This window comes from Gossypium hirsutum, chromosome A11 (genome assembly GCF_007990345.1).
Source record: "Gossypium hirsutum isolate 1008001.06 chromosome A11, Gossypium_hirsutum_v2.1, whole genome shotgun sequence".
In the NCBI taxonomy this organism is placed as follows: Eukaryota; Viridiplantae; Streptophyta; class Magnoliopsida; order Malvales; family Malvaceae; genus Gossypium; species Gossypium hirsutum.
Genome location: NC_053434.1, coordinates 6921599 through 6938284, shown reverse-complemented (window position 1 = coordinate 6938284; position 16686 = coordinate 6921599). Strand labels below are relative to the sequence as shown.

General features: G+C 32.2%; 3 protein-coding genes, 2 non-coding genes and 1 pseudogene across 10 annotated transcripts; 5 read left to right on the top strand and 1 right to left on the bottom strand.

The window, feature by feature from the left end:
• The first annotated feature begins 499 nt into the window (after positions 1 to 499).
• LOC107924760 (SNF1-related protein kinase catalytic subunit alpha KIN10) lies at positions 500 to 5192 on the top strand. 2 transcript variants are annotated; one of them, XM_041080848.1, is made up of 11 exons: positions 500 to 668; positions 755 to 948; positions 2177 to 2361; positions 2461 to 2643; positions 2768 to 2899; positions 3122 to 3307; positions 3403 to 3492; positions 3565 to 3648; positions 4289 to 4423; positions 4598 to 4819; positions 4892 to 5192. In XM_041080848.1, coding segments are annotated over exons 1-11 (1527 nt in total). In that variant the 5' UTR covers positions 500 to 666; the 3' UTR covers positions 5006 to 5192. The 2 variants fall into 2 exon arrangements, with proteins under 2 accessions (XP_040936782.1, XP_040936783.1); XM_041080849.1 differs by lacking the exon at positions 500 to 668 and having other exon boundaries at positions 689 to 948.
• A 505-nt stretch (positions 5193 to 5697) lies between these two features.
• On the top strand, positions 5698 to 8728 carry LOC107922787 (vesicle transport v-SNARE 13). Of its 5 annotated transcripts, none has more exons than XM_016852957.2 (6): positions 5698 to 5899; positions 6008 to 6132; positions 7473 to 7531; positions 7617 to 7805; positions 7918 to 8088; positions 8466 to 8728. In XM_016852957.2, exons 2-6 carry the CDS (start codon positions 6039 to 6041, stop codon positions 8616 to 8618), a joined length of 666 nt encoding a protein of 221 aa, XP_016708446.1. In that variant the 5' UTR covers positions 5698 to 5899; positions 6008 to 6038; the 3' UTR covers positions 8619 to 8728. The 5 variants fall into 5 exon arrangements, with proteins under 5 accessions (XP_016708446.1, XP_040936780.1, XP_016708445.1 ...); XM_041080846.1 differs by having other exon boundaries at positions 5704 to 5899; positions 6020 to 6132; positions 7478 to 7531; XM_016852956.2 differs by having other exon boundaries at positions 5704 to 5899; positions 6020 to 6132.
• Positions 8729 to 10668: 1940 nt separating this feature from the next.
• Positions 10669 to 10741, top strand: TRNAA-UGC (transfer RNA alanine (anticodon UGC)). Its single transcript has one exon. It is a non-coding gene; the product is annotated as a tRNA-Ala (tRNA).
• Positions 10742 to 11885: 1144 nt separating this feature from the next.
• Positions 11886 to 11958, top strand: TRNAA-UGC (transfer RNA alanine (anticodon UGC)). The gene has a single exon. It is a non-coding gene; the product is annotated as a tRNA-Ala (tRNA).
• Positions 11959 to 12314: 356 nt separating this feature from the next.
• LOC107923547 (uncharacterized) lies at positions 12315 to 13829 on the bottom strand. Its single transcript, XM_016853738.2, has 5 exons — positions 13808 to 13829; positions 13525 to 13586; positions 13329 to 13415; positions 12985 to 13020; positions 12315 to 12532 (listed from the first exon to the last, which is right to left on the bottom strand). The coding sequence occupies exons 1-5, from the start codon at positions 13827 to 13829 to the stop codon at positions 12317 to 12319; spliced, it is 423 nt and encodes a 140-aa protein (XP_016709227.2). The 3' UTR covers positions 12315 to 12316.
• A 687-nt stretch (positions 13830 to 14516) lies between these two features.
• Positions 14517 to 15444, top strand: LOC107923546 (ATP-dependent zinc metalloprotease FTSH 4, mitochondrial-like; annotated as a pseudogene).
• Positions 15445 to 16686: the final 1242 nt, after the last annotated feature.

The window sequence follows — 16686 nt, the reverse complement described above, 5'->3', positions numbered from 1 at the left end:
TGTGTCTAAATACTGTGGAAATGAACTCAGTGTTTGGTTTCCTTTAAATATACATTTTATTTAAATTTAAATGTAAAAAATAGTTATTTAATATTTTAATGTTTTTGAATAATAAAACAGGCCAAGAAAGTTAAAACTGCGATGATCCAGCTGTTCTCTGGTAAAAAAGTTAAATTTGTTTTATTTGGATATTTTTATATTTATTTTCATTATAAGTTGTGTAATTATAAATTAGAATTAATTATTGAAAATTTATGTATAAATAGAATATATATATTAAATATATGGCGTTTGGACTATGAACATGTCATATTGATTTTATATTATTTCAATCAAGACAAACTACAATGGACAGATTGTGCGTGAATGTGTCACATCATTTAAATATTTTTCTCCCTTTGACATAGTAATTTCAAAAAATAAAATAAAAGAATATATTGTTTAACCGTAATATATTTATTTATCCTAATTATTTACTTGACCCTTTTTTAAATAAAATAATTGAGATCTTCATTTCTTTTCGCTTCTTGTATATAAAAAGTTTTCCCTCGATGAATACAACATTCGAAAAAAAAAAAAAAGGTCATAGCTTCGCTTGTTTGGTCTTCTCCGATCGAATTCTCCATTAACAAAGAAAGCCGAAGCGGAGGCAGTTTTGATCCGATCATGTGATTTTTACACTTACATTCCATGATTTTTTAACTGCTTTGATTCGATTGATTTTGAATTTTTTTTTCTTGGTTTCGAATTTAAGGAAGAGAAAAATGGATGGATCAGTAAGAAGTGGAGTGGAAAGTGTATTATCACCTACTTACAAGCTCGGAAAAAGGATCGGAATCGGCACGTTTGGAAAAGTGAAAATAGCTGAACATGTATTGACTGGCCATAAAGTTGCTATTAAGATTCTTAAACTCACAAAAATTAAGAATATGGGAATGGAGGAAACAGGTATGTTTTTTTTTTTTGAATGAATATATTTTCGTCACTTTTGTGTTTACTATTTGTTAATTAGATTGATCACGTTATTTATAAATTTCTGAAGATTTTTTTTATTATATTTTTTAAAGTTTGATTTACTGTTATTTTCGAAACATAAATTTGCAAATACAATTTTCTATGTAAATTTTGAGAATGGAATTGCATAAATTATATTTATAAATTAGGTAAGATATAATATTTGAAAGCTTTAAAACCATGAATTTTAAATCTACGATTTCAAGTTAATCCAAAAATTAATCATATGAAAAGTATCCAAATTACAGAAATCTAAGTTTTCAAATGCAACACAAATATCGTTTTTTTCTTGCTATAAGATAATAACAAAATTTATTCCTATACTTCAATAAAATTGTTAATGTGATATCTATACTTTTAAATTGTTTGATTTAGTACTTATACTTTAATATTCTATTTTAATTATATTAAATTTTTACACATATTACCACGTGGGTCATTTCAAAGGTGCCACAAATGACATGGTGGGCCAAAGGAAAAGCTGAATAGAATGGAAGGAGGACTTGCATTAAATTTTCCCTTTTTCTTTTACATCATTTTCTTTTTTAAGCTAAAAATTAAATAAAACATAAATAAAATAAAAACATTTTAATCAAATTCAATGACATTGTGACGTGTACTAAAAAAGTTAATTTCCTTCTGATATGAATTCCTTTTTTTTTTATTTCATAACTAAAATACATTAAAAACAAAAAAAAAATTAATTACTTACCTTTTCATTTTAACCTTTAATTAAACAAAAACTACTTCTCTTCTACCTTTTTTTGTTAATACCCTAGTTGCCCTTTGTCACCATAGTCAGTTGTCGGGCCGGCGATCAGGGACCTCCTACAGATAACCCAAAAGTCTCTTCTTATACGACTTATTTTTTCAAAATAAACACCAAAACTTTCCATTATGTTGTTGTTAGGGTCAGGTACCAGAATGATTAACAAAGATAAAGTATAGGTACCAAATTGGACAAATTGAAATTATAAGTACCAAATTGACAATTTTGTTAAAGTACAGGGTAAATCTTGCCATTATCTCAATAAATAAAAGAGAAGTTTTGGTAGCTTTGTCGACCAGTGTTTGGCATGAGTTTAGGGGGGGGGGCACATGGATGGATTCTTGCGTAAGGTAGTCACAGTATCGACTGAGAGAAGCATAATATTTGGTGCAGTTAGAAGAGAGATTAAAATATCGAGATTATTTATGCACCCTCACATCATACGACTGTATAAGGTCATCGAGACCACAACAAAAATATTTATAGTTTCAGAATATGCGGAATCTGGGGACCTCTTTGATTACATTGTACAGAAAAGAAGGCTTAAGGAGGATGAGGCTCGCAAACTTTTTCAGCAGGTCTTGTTGGATATATCTATATGTTTTATTGATCATTAGTCTACTTTATGTTCTTTTTTCCTTGGAAACTATAGGCATGAAATCTTGGTTTGGGAGCAGATAATTTCTGGGGTGGAGTACTGCCACAGATATATGGTGGTTCATCGAGACCTTAAGCCTGAAAATTTGCTTCTGGATTCCAATTTTAATGTGAAGATTGCTGATTTTGGGTTTAGCAACATAATGAGAGATGGTCATTTCCTTAAAACAAGTTGTGGCAGCCCAAACTATGCTGCCCCCGAGGTAGGAGTTTGTGAATTAAAAATTAATGGTTGATTTCATACATTTTTATTGTTTATTTAATATCAAACCTTTTTTCACGTTATGATGGAATTTTGTAATGTATGTGGATCTTCATTTGCTATAGATTGTTTCCGGTAAACTATACGCTGGGCCTGAAGTGGATGCATGGAGTTGTGGAGTTATATTGTATGCCCTTCTGTGTGGCACACTTCCTTTTGAGGACGAAAGCTTTCATAACCTATATAAGAAAATAAAGGCAAGTAATATCAAGACAAATAGGTCTTGATTTGCATATTTATGCTCATTTGATCTTCTGTTTGTTGCTTCTCTCTATCCTGTCTATGGTTTCCAAATTGGATTTTCACGTTTTGATGATGTTTCTTACCTACCCGCTTAAATCCTGAAAGTACTGACTACCGAGTTGAAATTTGCTTCTCTTTTTTTTTTTTTTTGGGGGGGGGGGGTGTTGTTCCTTCAGGCCGGATGCTACACTCTTCCAAGGCATTTATCTGCTGGTGCTAGAGACTTGATCTCACGGATTATTGTAGTTGATCCAATGAAGAGACTGACCATTCCTGAGATCCGCCAGCACCCCTGGTTTCAAGCGCATCTTCCCATATATTTAGCTGTTCCCCGGCCAGATACAACGCAACAAGCAAAAAAGGTTCTTTTTTTTCTCTACTGTACTGCTATATTAGATATTTTAATACTGTACTTGTTATGTAACATGAAACCTCCTGATTGAAACATAAATTTCAGGTTGATGAGGAGATCCTTCAGGAAGTGGTTAGGATGGGGTTTGAAAAGAACCAATTAGTCGAGTCCCTTCGGAACAGAGTTCAAAATGAGGTTTGGACTTAACCTCCTTTTTTTTTCCTTCCTTGATGGGTTTGAGTAGTTTCTTATTGCGTTATCTTCCAGGGAACTGTTGCTTACTACTTACTATTGGACAACCGTTTCGGAGTCCCCAGCGGCTATCTTGGAGCTGAGTTTCAAGAAACTATGGTGCATCCATTTATACCTTCTTATAACACTTAAGTTACAAACAAATATAGAATGATATACAAGTGGCAGTTCACACCGAATAAAATGCGAAAAGACAATGTAACAAGCATGATTCACACTATAAATGGTGCAAAGAGTTAATAAAATTGATGGTTTGAGAATGTTGAGTACATATTTGAGCAAAGTGTGAATGCTATTGTTTTATTTGTTCCTCTTCTCTTAGAAGAGGGAGTATTTTATAGATGATGATTTGTAGTTGGTCTTTCATCCCATAATTAGCTCTTTCGTAAGGTCTAACTTACACTCCAATTATAATATGGTTTGGATGTGATCATTTTCAAGGTTGGTAGACTTAGAAAATTGAAAAGATCAATAAAATTGAATCTGATATAATAGTTGTTTTGGATGATGTCGCATCTATGAGGCATAGAGGTGTAACATACCTTTTTGTCCATTTTATCGCTAAGCATAACGCAAACCTACCTGTGTCATGAAAAAAAAAATAAGAGTTTGGATTCATGATTTAATATAGTCCGCCAGTGGAAAACCATTTTTGTTAGTCTAGTTGTCATTTCTTCTGACCTTTGGAGACTTCCATATAGAGTCGGAATTCTTATACGTTTTTTTAATCCATATTTAGGAAACTACTAGCTTCAATCCCCCCAATCCAATTGAAGCTGCAGCCCCATGTGTTGGACACAGCCTTCCAGGATATACTGATAATCAAGCAATGGATTTAAGAAGCCCTGAGAGAAAATGGGCACTCGGACTTCAGGTTGGGTTTGCGATTTCCAATTGGTTTTCCTACTGATAGCAGTTTTCACAAAATGAAGTACAATTCTAAATGTGGTTGACAGTTTTATTTACTAGTTAAGAAGTTTGGACAAGTAAGTCCAGCTTTAAGTATGTAGGCATGTAATTGACATTGCAGGGTTATTTGTTTATACAGTTAGAAGGCCAGCCTTTCCAAATCATGATTGAAGTTCTCAAAGCTCTGCAAGCAATCAACGTCCGATGGAAGAATATAGGGCATTATAACATGAAGTGTAGGTGGCTTCCCAGCTTTATTCCTGGTCTTAACAACAATCACTACTTTGGGGATGATGAATCCGCCGTCATCGAAAACAGTGGTGTTACCAAGTCCCCAAATGTTGTCAAGTTCCAATTGCAGGTAATGTATTTCTTTGTTTGTTTGAGAAAATCAGGTGTTTTTGGCTTAAAATGTATGATTGATGATGGGCAGCTTTACAAAACTGAAGAGGAGAAGTATGTGGTGGATGTTCAGAGGCTTGAGGGGCCGCAGTTTCTGTTCTTGGATGTTTGTGCTGCATTCCTTCAACACCTCCGGGCCCTTTAGCTGGAATTAAGTGTAGGTTTGGTTAAGGGGTTTTATTGGGACTCTTGTAAAATTATTTAGTATACAATCCATAATAGTAATGTTAGTATTAAAAGAAATATTGATATCTGTACCAAAAAATGTAATATTAGTATCTTTATTCATAATTTTCTATGTATTAATAGATACATAATAATCTTAAAATTTATTTTGAAAACACTCCAAACATCTCTAACTGGTATCTATTATATTCTACAGGCATCCTCTACGGAGTCCTTGTATTTACATATAACATTTTTACATTACTATACAAAAATATTTCTAAATATTCGTTATATCAAGCTCTTCCCTCACTCACTGTCACTGAAATGAGTTACACCATAATAAGTGGCATGAATTAACTGGCTAATTTGAGTGATATCTACTACTACAAGGAGGCTGCCTTTATCAGCGGAAAATTCTATAGTTAGTCCCTGAATTTAATAACTCTTTTCATTTTGATATTTGAATATTTTTGTCCACATTAAAGTTCCCCTCAATCAAATGAGTTCTATGAAGAAAAAAGAAACAACATTATTTTGTGCAAGTGGATTTGTTTACGAGATTTGTGATAATTTGGGTAATTGAATAATATCTTATTAATTATATAATTATATAAAATATTACAAAATTATAATAATTTATATAATTAAAACTTAAAAAAACAAAAAACTAACCTTATTTCTCTTTTATCATCACTTCCTCCCGCCTCCCGCCTCCCCCCTCCCCCACCCCACCCAAAAAAAAAACATCCACAGGAACGAAAACGATAACAATAGTAAAAAGCTGAAACGCTGTCGTTGGTCTACTTTTTATTATTAAAAGGTGAAGGAAATAATATTCGAAGCCCGCGAGCCACGACGATTGCCATCTCAGGTTCTCTCGCATTCTCTCCAATTTCATCATTTTTATAATTTTTGAAAATTTTCGAATTTCGACATGATTTTAAAATTTAATTTCCTGATTTTAATTGATCTTGAATAGAACCATTGTTAGATAATAAAGAAGCTAAAAGATGAGTGAAGTTTTCGAAGGATATGAACGGCAATATTGCGAGCTATCGGCGAATCTTTCCAAGAAGTGTACGGCGGCGGCTGCACTTGGTGGAGGTTATAATCCAAAATTTTCATTTGAGCGAGTCTTTTCTTTTATGTTAATTTCTTCATTTCCGTGCTCCTGATTGCGTATACTTGATGGCATAATAGATTCTTATTTCCTTCTAATTTAGCGGAATAAAGTATTCTCAGGTTAATTTGTGCTTTTTTGTTTTTATTTATGCTGAGTATCAATTAGGGTTTTATTAAAAATAAAATAAAATAAAATGCTTAATTTGGAGGTGTGAAGATGAAGAAAAGGAGATCAGATCTTCTTTATCTCCTTTGGTTTTTAGACTTTTATCTAAGTTGATTAATACTCATGATTTTCATGGTGCTTTTTTGCAGCTTACAGTATTTGATTTTTATTAGTTTTTTGGAATTCGCTAAAGTTTTGCTACTTGAGGTGGGAACTTTAAGTTAAATATATCTAAGGGATGAATTTGAAATGCCTGAATTTTAAGCGATAAACATGGAATTTATAAACTAATTCTGATGTATAAAGTAGAATATATGTTATGAATGGAATTGGTTTGCAGTGATTTAATGTTAAACTACTATGACTGAATTCTAGTTTTGGAATTAACTTGCATTGCTTTATCATGTGCAATGGGTTTGCTTTTGTTCTTTACTTGGGATCTTTAAATCGGTGTATTATTACTTGCAAGTAGAAACAGAAGAGGAAAGTTATACGTAACAGTCAGGTAGATGGATGATTATTTTGTTACTTGGACTCAGATGTGAGTATTGGACGCGGATATATATCTGACATGGGTATGTTAAATTTTTTTTGAAGTTTTTTTCTATGTATTTGGAGTGTCACGTTCCCATACTCATGTCTTAATATGCATCTGACATGAGTGTCGGACATGGGCACTTCAAGAAAATTAAAGGGTTGGAGTAACATAGGATGATTGAGATATATGAATCTTAAAAGATGACAATAAAGAAAAAAGAAGAGATAGAAAAAGTTAGAATCAAATTCAGCACTATTCGAAAGTTTTTGGCCTGTAGATAATGGCATCAAGCTGATATGAATACCCCATTTAAGGAGGGCAAAAGGATTTTGATTTGCTGCATTCTGGGAAAAGCTTGTTTGTCTGTGGTTACCATTGCATCCACTGCTTGAATCATTGAGTTAGTGAAGGAATGTGATGGTGAAGAGTTTGCTAGAGACACAATTAAGGCTTGAATCTTAACAATTTGTGTTTCCTTTTATCAAGTAATGCAGTAGGTTTGATTTTTAAGTCATTGGAGGTGTTGATGAGAAATGTTTTCAAAGTTTTTCAAGCATCCTCCTTTATAGTTAGCCAATTGTTCTTGTTTCAAGTAATTGATTGTTTTCTTATTTTCAGAGCAGAAAAAACAAAAAGTTTCTGATATAAGAGTTGGATTGGAGAATGCAGAAGATCTGGTAACTGGTCATTTCATGTTTTGATTCTCCTATGTGGTTTTTCCTTTCCCTTGACTATTTAACTTGTTGCTTTTTTGGTTATCAGATTCGGAAAATGGACATTGAGGCAAGAAGTTTGCAGCCAAATGTCAAGACTATGCTTCTTGCTAAGTTAAGGGAATATAAATCGGACCTTAACAATCTGAAAAGCGAAGTTAAAAGAATTGCATCTGGCAATATAAATCCAGATGCTCGAGATCAGTTGTTAGAGTCTGGAATGGCTGATGCACTCACGGTACGGTTTTGGTTCTTCTAACTTCCTTTTAACATGCCGTGGTTCGATCAGTTGTTACCATTTGCTTTCCTTACATTTAACTTTTGATTACTTATAGATGAATATGTAATAGGCATCAACTAATCAAAGATCAAGACTAATGATGACTACAGAGCGGTTGAATCAGAGCAGTGACAGAATTAGGGATAGTAGAAGAACCATGCTCGAAACAGAAGAGCTTGGTGTTTCCATTCTTCAGGATTTGCATTCGCAGCGACAGGCTCTCTTGCATGCCAATAACGCGGTATCTCTTTTATTCACTGAGGTTTTATCCTCTGTTTATTGCATTTGACCTCCAATTCTCTACCATAAGTAGTATGCTTTTTTCAACTTTGGTTTTCTCGTATTTGAGTTATATAACTTCATTCAAGCCCTATTTGTCGACTGTGGAATAGTAGCTATTTTGTTTGATTATTATGATGTTAGTATTCTCATCTCGTAGCCTTCAAGCATATTATTCTTTTGCTTCTTCCTCCCTCTTTTCTGCTGACTATTGCATGAGCAGGTTATGTCAAAATGCTTATACAATAATCCTAAAATATCTCACATTAAGCTATAATTTTCGACTGTAAACCAGTTTGGATATCTATTTAAAAGTTGGGGTTTTTGTTACGATTGCAGCTTCATGGAGTGGATGACAACATTGGCAAGAGCAAGAGAATTTTGACAGCCATGTCAAGGAGGATGAACCGGAACAAGTGGATCATTGGCATCATTATTGCAGTTCTTATCATCACTATTGCCGCTGTTTTATACTTCAAACTTGTTAAATAGGTAGTGGCATTCTGCATCTTCACCATCTTGGCTCTGGGTGTTTCTGAGAGTGATAAGTTTATTTTGTCCTTGCAATGTGCTTCATTAATCCACAGACTCGGTTTTATTCATTCATTCATTTCAGTTCTATGTGGTGAACGTTAAGAAAGAGTTTCAGTCCTTGGATTTGGGACTTCCTTTTAAAGATTTTATCATTTATTTGGAGGATAATGTGGTGTCAGACATACAAAGAAATAAATTTTGTTTATATACAATATTGGGGTGAGGGTAAATGGGTTGAATTTATGTCAAACAAGTGTTTGACAAAAAATTTAATTATTGTTCTATACAAGTCAAAACATAAATATATATTATCATGGTTTTAGCATTTTATATAAAATGGTAATTTATATACACGATCTTTGCATTTTCCATTGGATCTTCTTTTGTGATGGATATCCATGATTATTTTAGAACAACTGCAAACTAATGCTAAAAATAAATAAATAAAAAATCGAACTCTATTCTTTGAATAATAGAGATATGCACATCAACTATTGAGTCAAATGCTAAAATCCACGATAATTGAAAATTAACGATGGACACATGGATGGAGTTAATTTTTTTGGGAGTTAAGATAAAATTGAAAATATTTATAAATTTTAAGGGTTAATTTTTTAAAAATTATGATTAAATTGATATAATATGTAAAATTTGATAGCTAAATTTATTATTATACCGATTTTTTAATTGTCACGTCTGTTTACCTTTTGTGATTTTAATAGGAGTTAATAGGAGCGAACTATGTAAAGTTGGTGCTTAAATTTTAAACCTTTTATTGTGAGTGCCTAAAATAATTTTTTTTTGTATTTGGGTGAATATTTACGTAATTTACCCTGAAATATATTTAAAAAATTAAATTAATATTGTTATAATTATAATTAAAAATCATTTCTAACTAAATAAAAAAATTCCAAAGTTGAATTGGGTGGATTAGAAATTTATATGCACCATAATGACAATTATATTGGTTAGATTATCAAAATATTAATCACACAAAAAATTATAAAAGCATATATAAATAAAAGTGGATCTTTTCAATAAAAAATTATAAAAAATAAAATTATTCAAAAATTAAATCTACAATTGGTGTAAATTAAAGAATTATCCACAAAAATGTTATTGCTACAGTTATGGTTCAAGCTACGGCTAGAAGTGATACCTAAAGCAACATCATGTGTTACTAGCATTGGATGAATTTATCAAAAAGAAAGGGAATACCATTCTTTATGTGCTGATTTCATTACAGCTTGTGCTATCCATTCTAATCGAATTTAGTAATAGTTGAATTTTGTTATTAGCTTTTATACTTTATAAAAATTATACATTTAGTTCTTAATACTCTTATTTAATCGATTTTAATTTTTATATTTTTCGAATCGATCAATTTTAAACTCTATGCTTTTCGAATTGTTCGATTTCAATCCTGATCCAAACAATAATAATTAAATTCAGTTGATTAAATTCAATTACTATCATACATATAATCTATTTTCTCCAATTAAAAATTCTTTTTATGAGAAAACTAAGATATCACACTATTGCATTATTCTACTAGCAATAACTTGCCCCTCAATATCCTTTTTTCTACCTTCTGCAATAATATCAACACCCCCAAGGAAGATACCTGGATCTTCCTGTTATGTTTGCCGTGTATAATCATCCAGTTGAATCATTTTAAGTTTTTATATTTTTTAAAATTTGAAATTTGATATAATAAGTAACATTAGGTATTATTAATTTAGGATAAATTTATTGAAAAAAACATGGGAATAATATAGCTTGTGTAATCCGTTGAAATTGAGTTTAGTAATAGTTTTTTTAATAAATTTAATTTTCTGATTCTTTGTAAATAATATTTTAATTTTGATAAAAACAACTTTTTAAATACTTTCAAGGCAGCCCAGGGAATGATATTTTGTCAACCGTCCCAACTACTTTACGGAGACTGGCCTTGAACCGAAATGATTTAATATTATTTATAAATTTAACTTAACAGCATTAAACAGCAGGGGATGTAGCTCAAATGGTAGAGCGCTCGCTTTGCATGCGAGAGGCACGGGGTTCGATCCCCCGCATCTCCAATTGAACCAATTTTAGTCCGACTTTGTTTTGGCAACCTATTATTTGTAGAGGTTCAAAACAGTTACAAATTTAATGACAGTGTTCTTGTTATTTTCTTACTGCAATCTTGCTACTTATTTTCGCTTGTATAAAATTTTATAATTAGTAACTAAATCTCGTTTTGCTTATTAAATTAAAAATGAATTACAATTTAGTAACTAAATTCGAAAGTAACTAAATTATTAACGAAATTGTATAAAAGTGTTATTCCAAGCTTGAATGGAATTCGAAAGTGCTCTGTGGATGGAACTTGATGATAGAAGTTGTTTCCGCAAGTCTATCGGTAATAACATGTCCTTTGTTCACCAAACAATTTATTAACGAGAAATTTATCGTCAATGTGCTCGGATCAACATTGGTACTGGCGTTGAAGCGGCAGTGATGTGGCAGTTAAAGGATAAGTTTGGGTTGTCGATGAAACGAGAATGGAGAGGAATTTGCTGTTGAGGAGACTGTGGTTGATAGTGCTGTTAGTGGAAAAACGAAAATTTTAACAGCACGTGATTTTTTTTAATTAAAGTGACTAAATTAAGAAAAAAAATCAAAATAAGATAAATTCTATTTTAAGGTGACCATAAACATAATTTACTCTAATATTTATATAATAGAAAATTTATTGAATTTAGAGATTGAAAATGATTAAATTTTGAAGGTTGAAACTAAACTATTTTATAATTTAATATATTTGCTCAAACATAAATTTATTTGATAAGTTTAATATATTTATTCAAACTCTATAAATATTGACAAATTTTCAAACATAAGTTGGCATGATAAAAGATTTTAAATTGATTTAAAAATTTACATGTATGATAAATATAATTATATTGATAAATTTAACGGTTAAATTATTAAAATATTAATCATATAAAAAATATGATTTTATACTAATATAAATAAATCGTTTTTCATATATTTATAAAGAATAAAATCGTCCAGAATTTCCCTTTGTTAGCAAAAGAAAAACTCCAGAGTTTAAATCTGAAATTGAAGTGTACAAATATATTTTATTGTTATAGTTATGGTTCAATCCACTGCTGGAAGTTAAAGCAACATCAAGTACTACCATATTTGCTAAGAATTATACTATTAAGCAAAGCCGCAGGGAATGTAGCTCAAATGGTAGAGCGCTCGCTTTGCATGCGAGAGGCACGGGGTTCGATCCCCCGCATCTCCATTTTTTTATACGTTGTTTTTAAATTTTGGTGAAGTAGTTCCGGCGGTTATCTGATCTCTCTTTTCTGAAATTTCTGTAATCTGCAAGCAAGCTATCATCAGCACCCACCTTTATCCTTTCACCTATCTCTGCCATTACCTTTCAATACCACATTTCTCTGAAATTAGCCATTGTTGAGCATTTGTGAACTAAAAAGCCACCAACATATGTATATGTATATGATACGGTGAAATGAGAATATTAAAATAAGATAAGAGAATAAATAGTTGGCAATTAACTAACTATCACCATGCAGGTTAGTTTTCAAGTACATTAAAAAGTTATTCATGAATTTAAAAACTTTCATAACCAATCGTACTTACTGACTTACCCCTTTGACAAGAATGTCGCGAATGGCGCCACCCGGTATGAAAGTGAAAGTGGGCGGAAAAACAAGGCTAATGTTGATCTCACAGTCACCCCTAATCCGGCTTTTGTTGCCTCTTCTATCAGGGTATAATCTTGCTTTCACACCAAGTGCGAAATGCGATGATGAGTCAATTACTTTGTCAAGCCCTTGTAGTTCACATCTTGTCTGCAACAGCACTTCACCTTTGGATTACATATATATATATAAGGGATGAAGAAATGATGTACATGCAAAGTGTAATGATCACTTGGAGTGATTGATGACCCATGCATATTAATATGGAAGTTAATCAAGCTTTGCTAATTCACAGTGAATATTAATATGGTTTACATGAAAAAGTGTTATGATTAGGTTTCAAGATTTTTCCATCCAATGGTGCATCTCCCTCATTTCAAAGCAAAAACAATATTAGTTCAATTGGTAGTTGTGAGTGAAGGTAAAAAGACTCTCGGTAAAGGAAATGCTATGGTTTGAAACCCAAGGAGGTAAAGCTTTGAAAAGTGGATTAGATGCTGAAAAACATGAATACCTTGGCTATAAGTAGACACACAGTGACAACCTGGTTTGATTGTGGGATTATACAAAAGCTAATTTGTTTGATTCACATATTTGCTTACCAACTGAACCTCAAGAAGTTTTGTGATATCATGGAACTTGGAGTGGGTATTTGCATTTCAACCTAAAGTCAATTACTTGCCACACCTTTAGGGCCACCACCTTTAAGGGCATCATCTTAATCCTCCATTCATCCTGCACTATATGTTCAACCCAAATTATACCAAACTGATTTCTAGCTGTTTCAATATCTGAAATCTCTATAATTGTTGATGGTGTAGGTAGATGATGATACAATTGAAATCTTCTGTACTCCTCAACTCAACAACTGCAAGCATTTAGAATTTAATCAACTAAACTAAACTAAACTCAAATTAGAAAAAAAAGAAAAAAAGAAGCAAATTACCTCATAAAGCTGTTGGATACTATGTTTGTGAGGAAACATGGAATTGAAAACTCTGGGTTTGTCCTCCAAATACTCGTCAAACAAATCCTGTACAAACCCCATCTAGGTAAGAAATGAGTCAACCTATATTGACTCTGTGATTCTCAATAAGTTTAATATCGGAATCTCAAGAAAAGAAAAGAGGAAGTGGGCATACCCAAGGAGTCTCATAAAGGGGAATATCAGTGACTATTTTTGCAGAATAAATAGCTGCCTTTACTGAAAACTATTCCTCACCAAATATTTGTGGGATTTTGGTTTCATATTCTTTAAATGCCATTCAAGTTGTGGTTTTTTCTTCTTCAGCTTCACTTCCCTTTTCCCATTCCTCAAATTCTCAAGTCTACGCTCTAAAGTCTAAATGATAGTTCAGTTGCAATGGAGCAACTTTACTCATATTCTTTGTTATTTCCTTTGCTAAATTCTAATGCAAAACAAACACTGTAAAATCCGTGCATCCATTCTGTGTTCTGTATTCTGCATTTGATCTGTAATTGTATTTGAAGTATTTTATATTTTTTGATATGCTTATTATATTAATTTTGAAATATTTATATATTTTTAATTACATTTCATGTTCATGTAATTGTGGTGCCTAATATTTTCACTTAAGTAGACAACTCAGAGAGAGAATGCAAGCATAACAATATTATTATGGTAGATGTGCTTATCTGTTGCGTTAAATCAGCCAAGTGAATTGATGTTCTAATTAGTATTAGTTAAACATTTAGATAATTAATGAATAATATTTGTTTCTATTTTGCTTTGCATTCAAAAATTATGTAAGGATAATTATACAAAGTATATTAATGTAATCAATGAATTTGTTTATTAACCAATCTGTTTGAAAATAATAAGTGTATATTGACGAAAATATTACACTTAAGCCACTAAATCTAACGTCTCTCACTTTCTCTAGTAAAATAGATTAGTCATGTTTCGTATTCTAATCATTTTACACTTTTCGAGTACGTTAAGGCATTAGTCAAAGTTAATAGGCTAGATGAAAGTGAGTTGCTTTAAGAGATTACAAAAAGGTATATCTCGTTCAGCAAGAGACAGAGAGTAAAGGGGGGACTTTCAGCTCTCCGAAATATAGGAAAACCTGTAAAAAATAGTTACCTAGGAACTACTAGTGCTCCTATCCACATGGTGTCTTCAGAATTAGGAAATTTTAAAGATCAATTGTGTCGTATTTTTCGTAGTCTTGCACTTGGCTTATTGTTGATTTTTGATATTGGTGCACTTGCTGAAGATAGAGGGATCAGTAAAGGACTTGGACAGCGAAGGCAGATTATGGAATCCCACATGTCAAAGGTCTTGAAGGCCGAGGATGTCGATTTAATGATTATTGCTGGAGGTACTATTGGATTCTCTGGTGTTGATCTAGCAAATTTGATCAATATTGCTGCTGTAAAGGCTGCAATGGATGGTGCCAAAGCAGTTACAATGGCCGATCTAGAATATGCAAAACATAAGATCATATTGGGAAGTGAACGCAAGTCAGCTGTAATTCTGAGGAGTTACGAAAATTGACAGCTTTCCATAAAGCTGGCCATGCCCTTGTTGCAATCCATACTAATGAAGCACTTCTTTTTCACAAAGTAACAATGGTCCCTCGATGAATGGCTCTCAGCATGGTGACCCAGTTGCCTAAAAAGGATAAAACAAGCTTTTCTCGAAAGCAAATGCTTGCAAGGCTTGATGTTGCTATGGGAGGACGGGTTGTAGAAGAGCTTATCTTTGGGGAAAATGAAGTTACTTCTGGTGCACAGTCTGATCTTAAGAATGCGACTAATCTAGCTCGAAGAATGGTTACAAGGTATGGCATGAGTAAAGAAGTGGGGCTTATGACAATACAACGGTAGGAGCATGAGCACTTAGATTAGGCTTTTTATCGAGAAAGAAGTGAGGGAGTTGCTAGAGAGGGCTTATGACAATACAAAAAACCATTCTCACCACCCACAGGAAAGAACATAATGCACTTGCCAACGCATTGCTTGAGCATGAGACACTCATAGGAAGCTAGATTGAGGTTATGCTTGCCCAGGTCAACTTTCGGCAACAACAAGAATAGAGTGAACACAGGATTGAACCACTGCAACAGCTGTATGCTACTTATTCTCACTATGATCCTTGAGGACAATGATCTTCTTTTGGAGGGCAGCATTTGTTACGGGACAAAATTAAAACTAGAGAAATAAAACAAAGTGAACTAAACGGTGCGCATTGAATTAGTTAAACAAAGTGAAATAAAATCTGGTGATTTCTTAACAAAATTAAGCCTATATTGGGTTAAATGAAACAGTGAACTTAACCGTTACATACGGGTTTAAAATGCCTAGGACTTAAAAAATTGGATAACCTATATTGATATTTATCTAATAGATCATTTAAATATGAAAAATTATAAAATGGTTATTCAATTATTTATTTTTATCATTTTTGGTCACCAACCGTTAAATGATTAACAGAAAAATGACATGATTGTTTTAAATATACAAAACATGCACTAAAAATAACAGAAACATGAACATGAACATAATTTTAACTTAATAACTTAATAACATGAACATCACCAAGTTTGTGTTGGAGTCGGGTTTGATGTATATTTAAATATCACTTTTCTCACCAAAACTTTTCTCGAAAAAACTTAGTCACAAACAAAACATGAACATAATTTGTATATAAGATAAATGCACTAAAAATAAGTTCATGAAAATGAAAAAACAAATGCTCTCTCTCAATCGTACATCATTAAATGAGCAATCTTCCTTTTAAATAGACACTCTAAGTTTGCAATCCTTTAATCAATTTGAACATGTATTTAACCAAAAAATAAACTTGTTTAGAAATGAAATCTCTTCATTTATTAAAACACAACACACATAAAACTTTCACATAATGACTTTACTTGAGGAGATGTAGGAATTAAAACAAGATTTTACTATCAAAGATGTGTCAACATATATGTCAAGTTGCACAACTTTTTTATTGCAAATTGAATTGCAACTAATGTTAGAGTTGGGATGTACAATTGACACTTGGAATAGATTATTTATTAATTTTTGTATGAAAATTTGAAAATAAGGTAACTTTTGCAAATGTGCAGTAAAAGTAGATAAAACTCTATTATCTCTCTAGAGCCCAAATTTTGCCCAGGCCCAACAAGAAAAGACCAAAACACCAACCGTCCAATTAGCACTCCACTAAACTACCTCATTAACTCCAACACCCCACTAAACCGACCACTAAACCACCTCACCAACTCCATCACCCCACTTGCCTGCAAAAAGAAAGAGGAATCAGTTGTAAATTT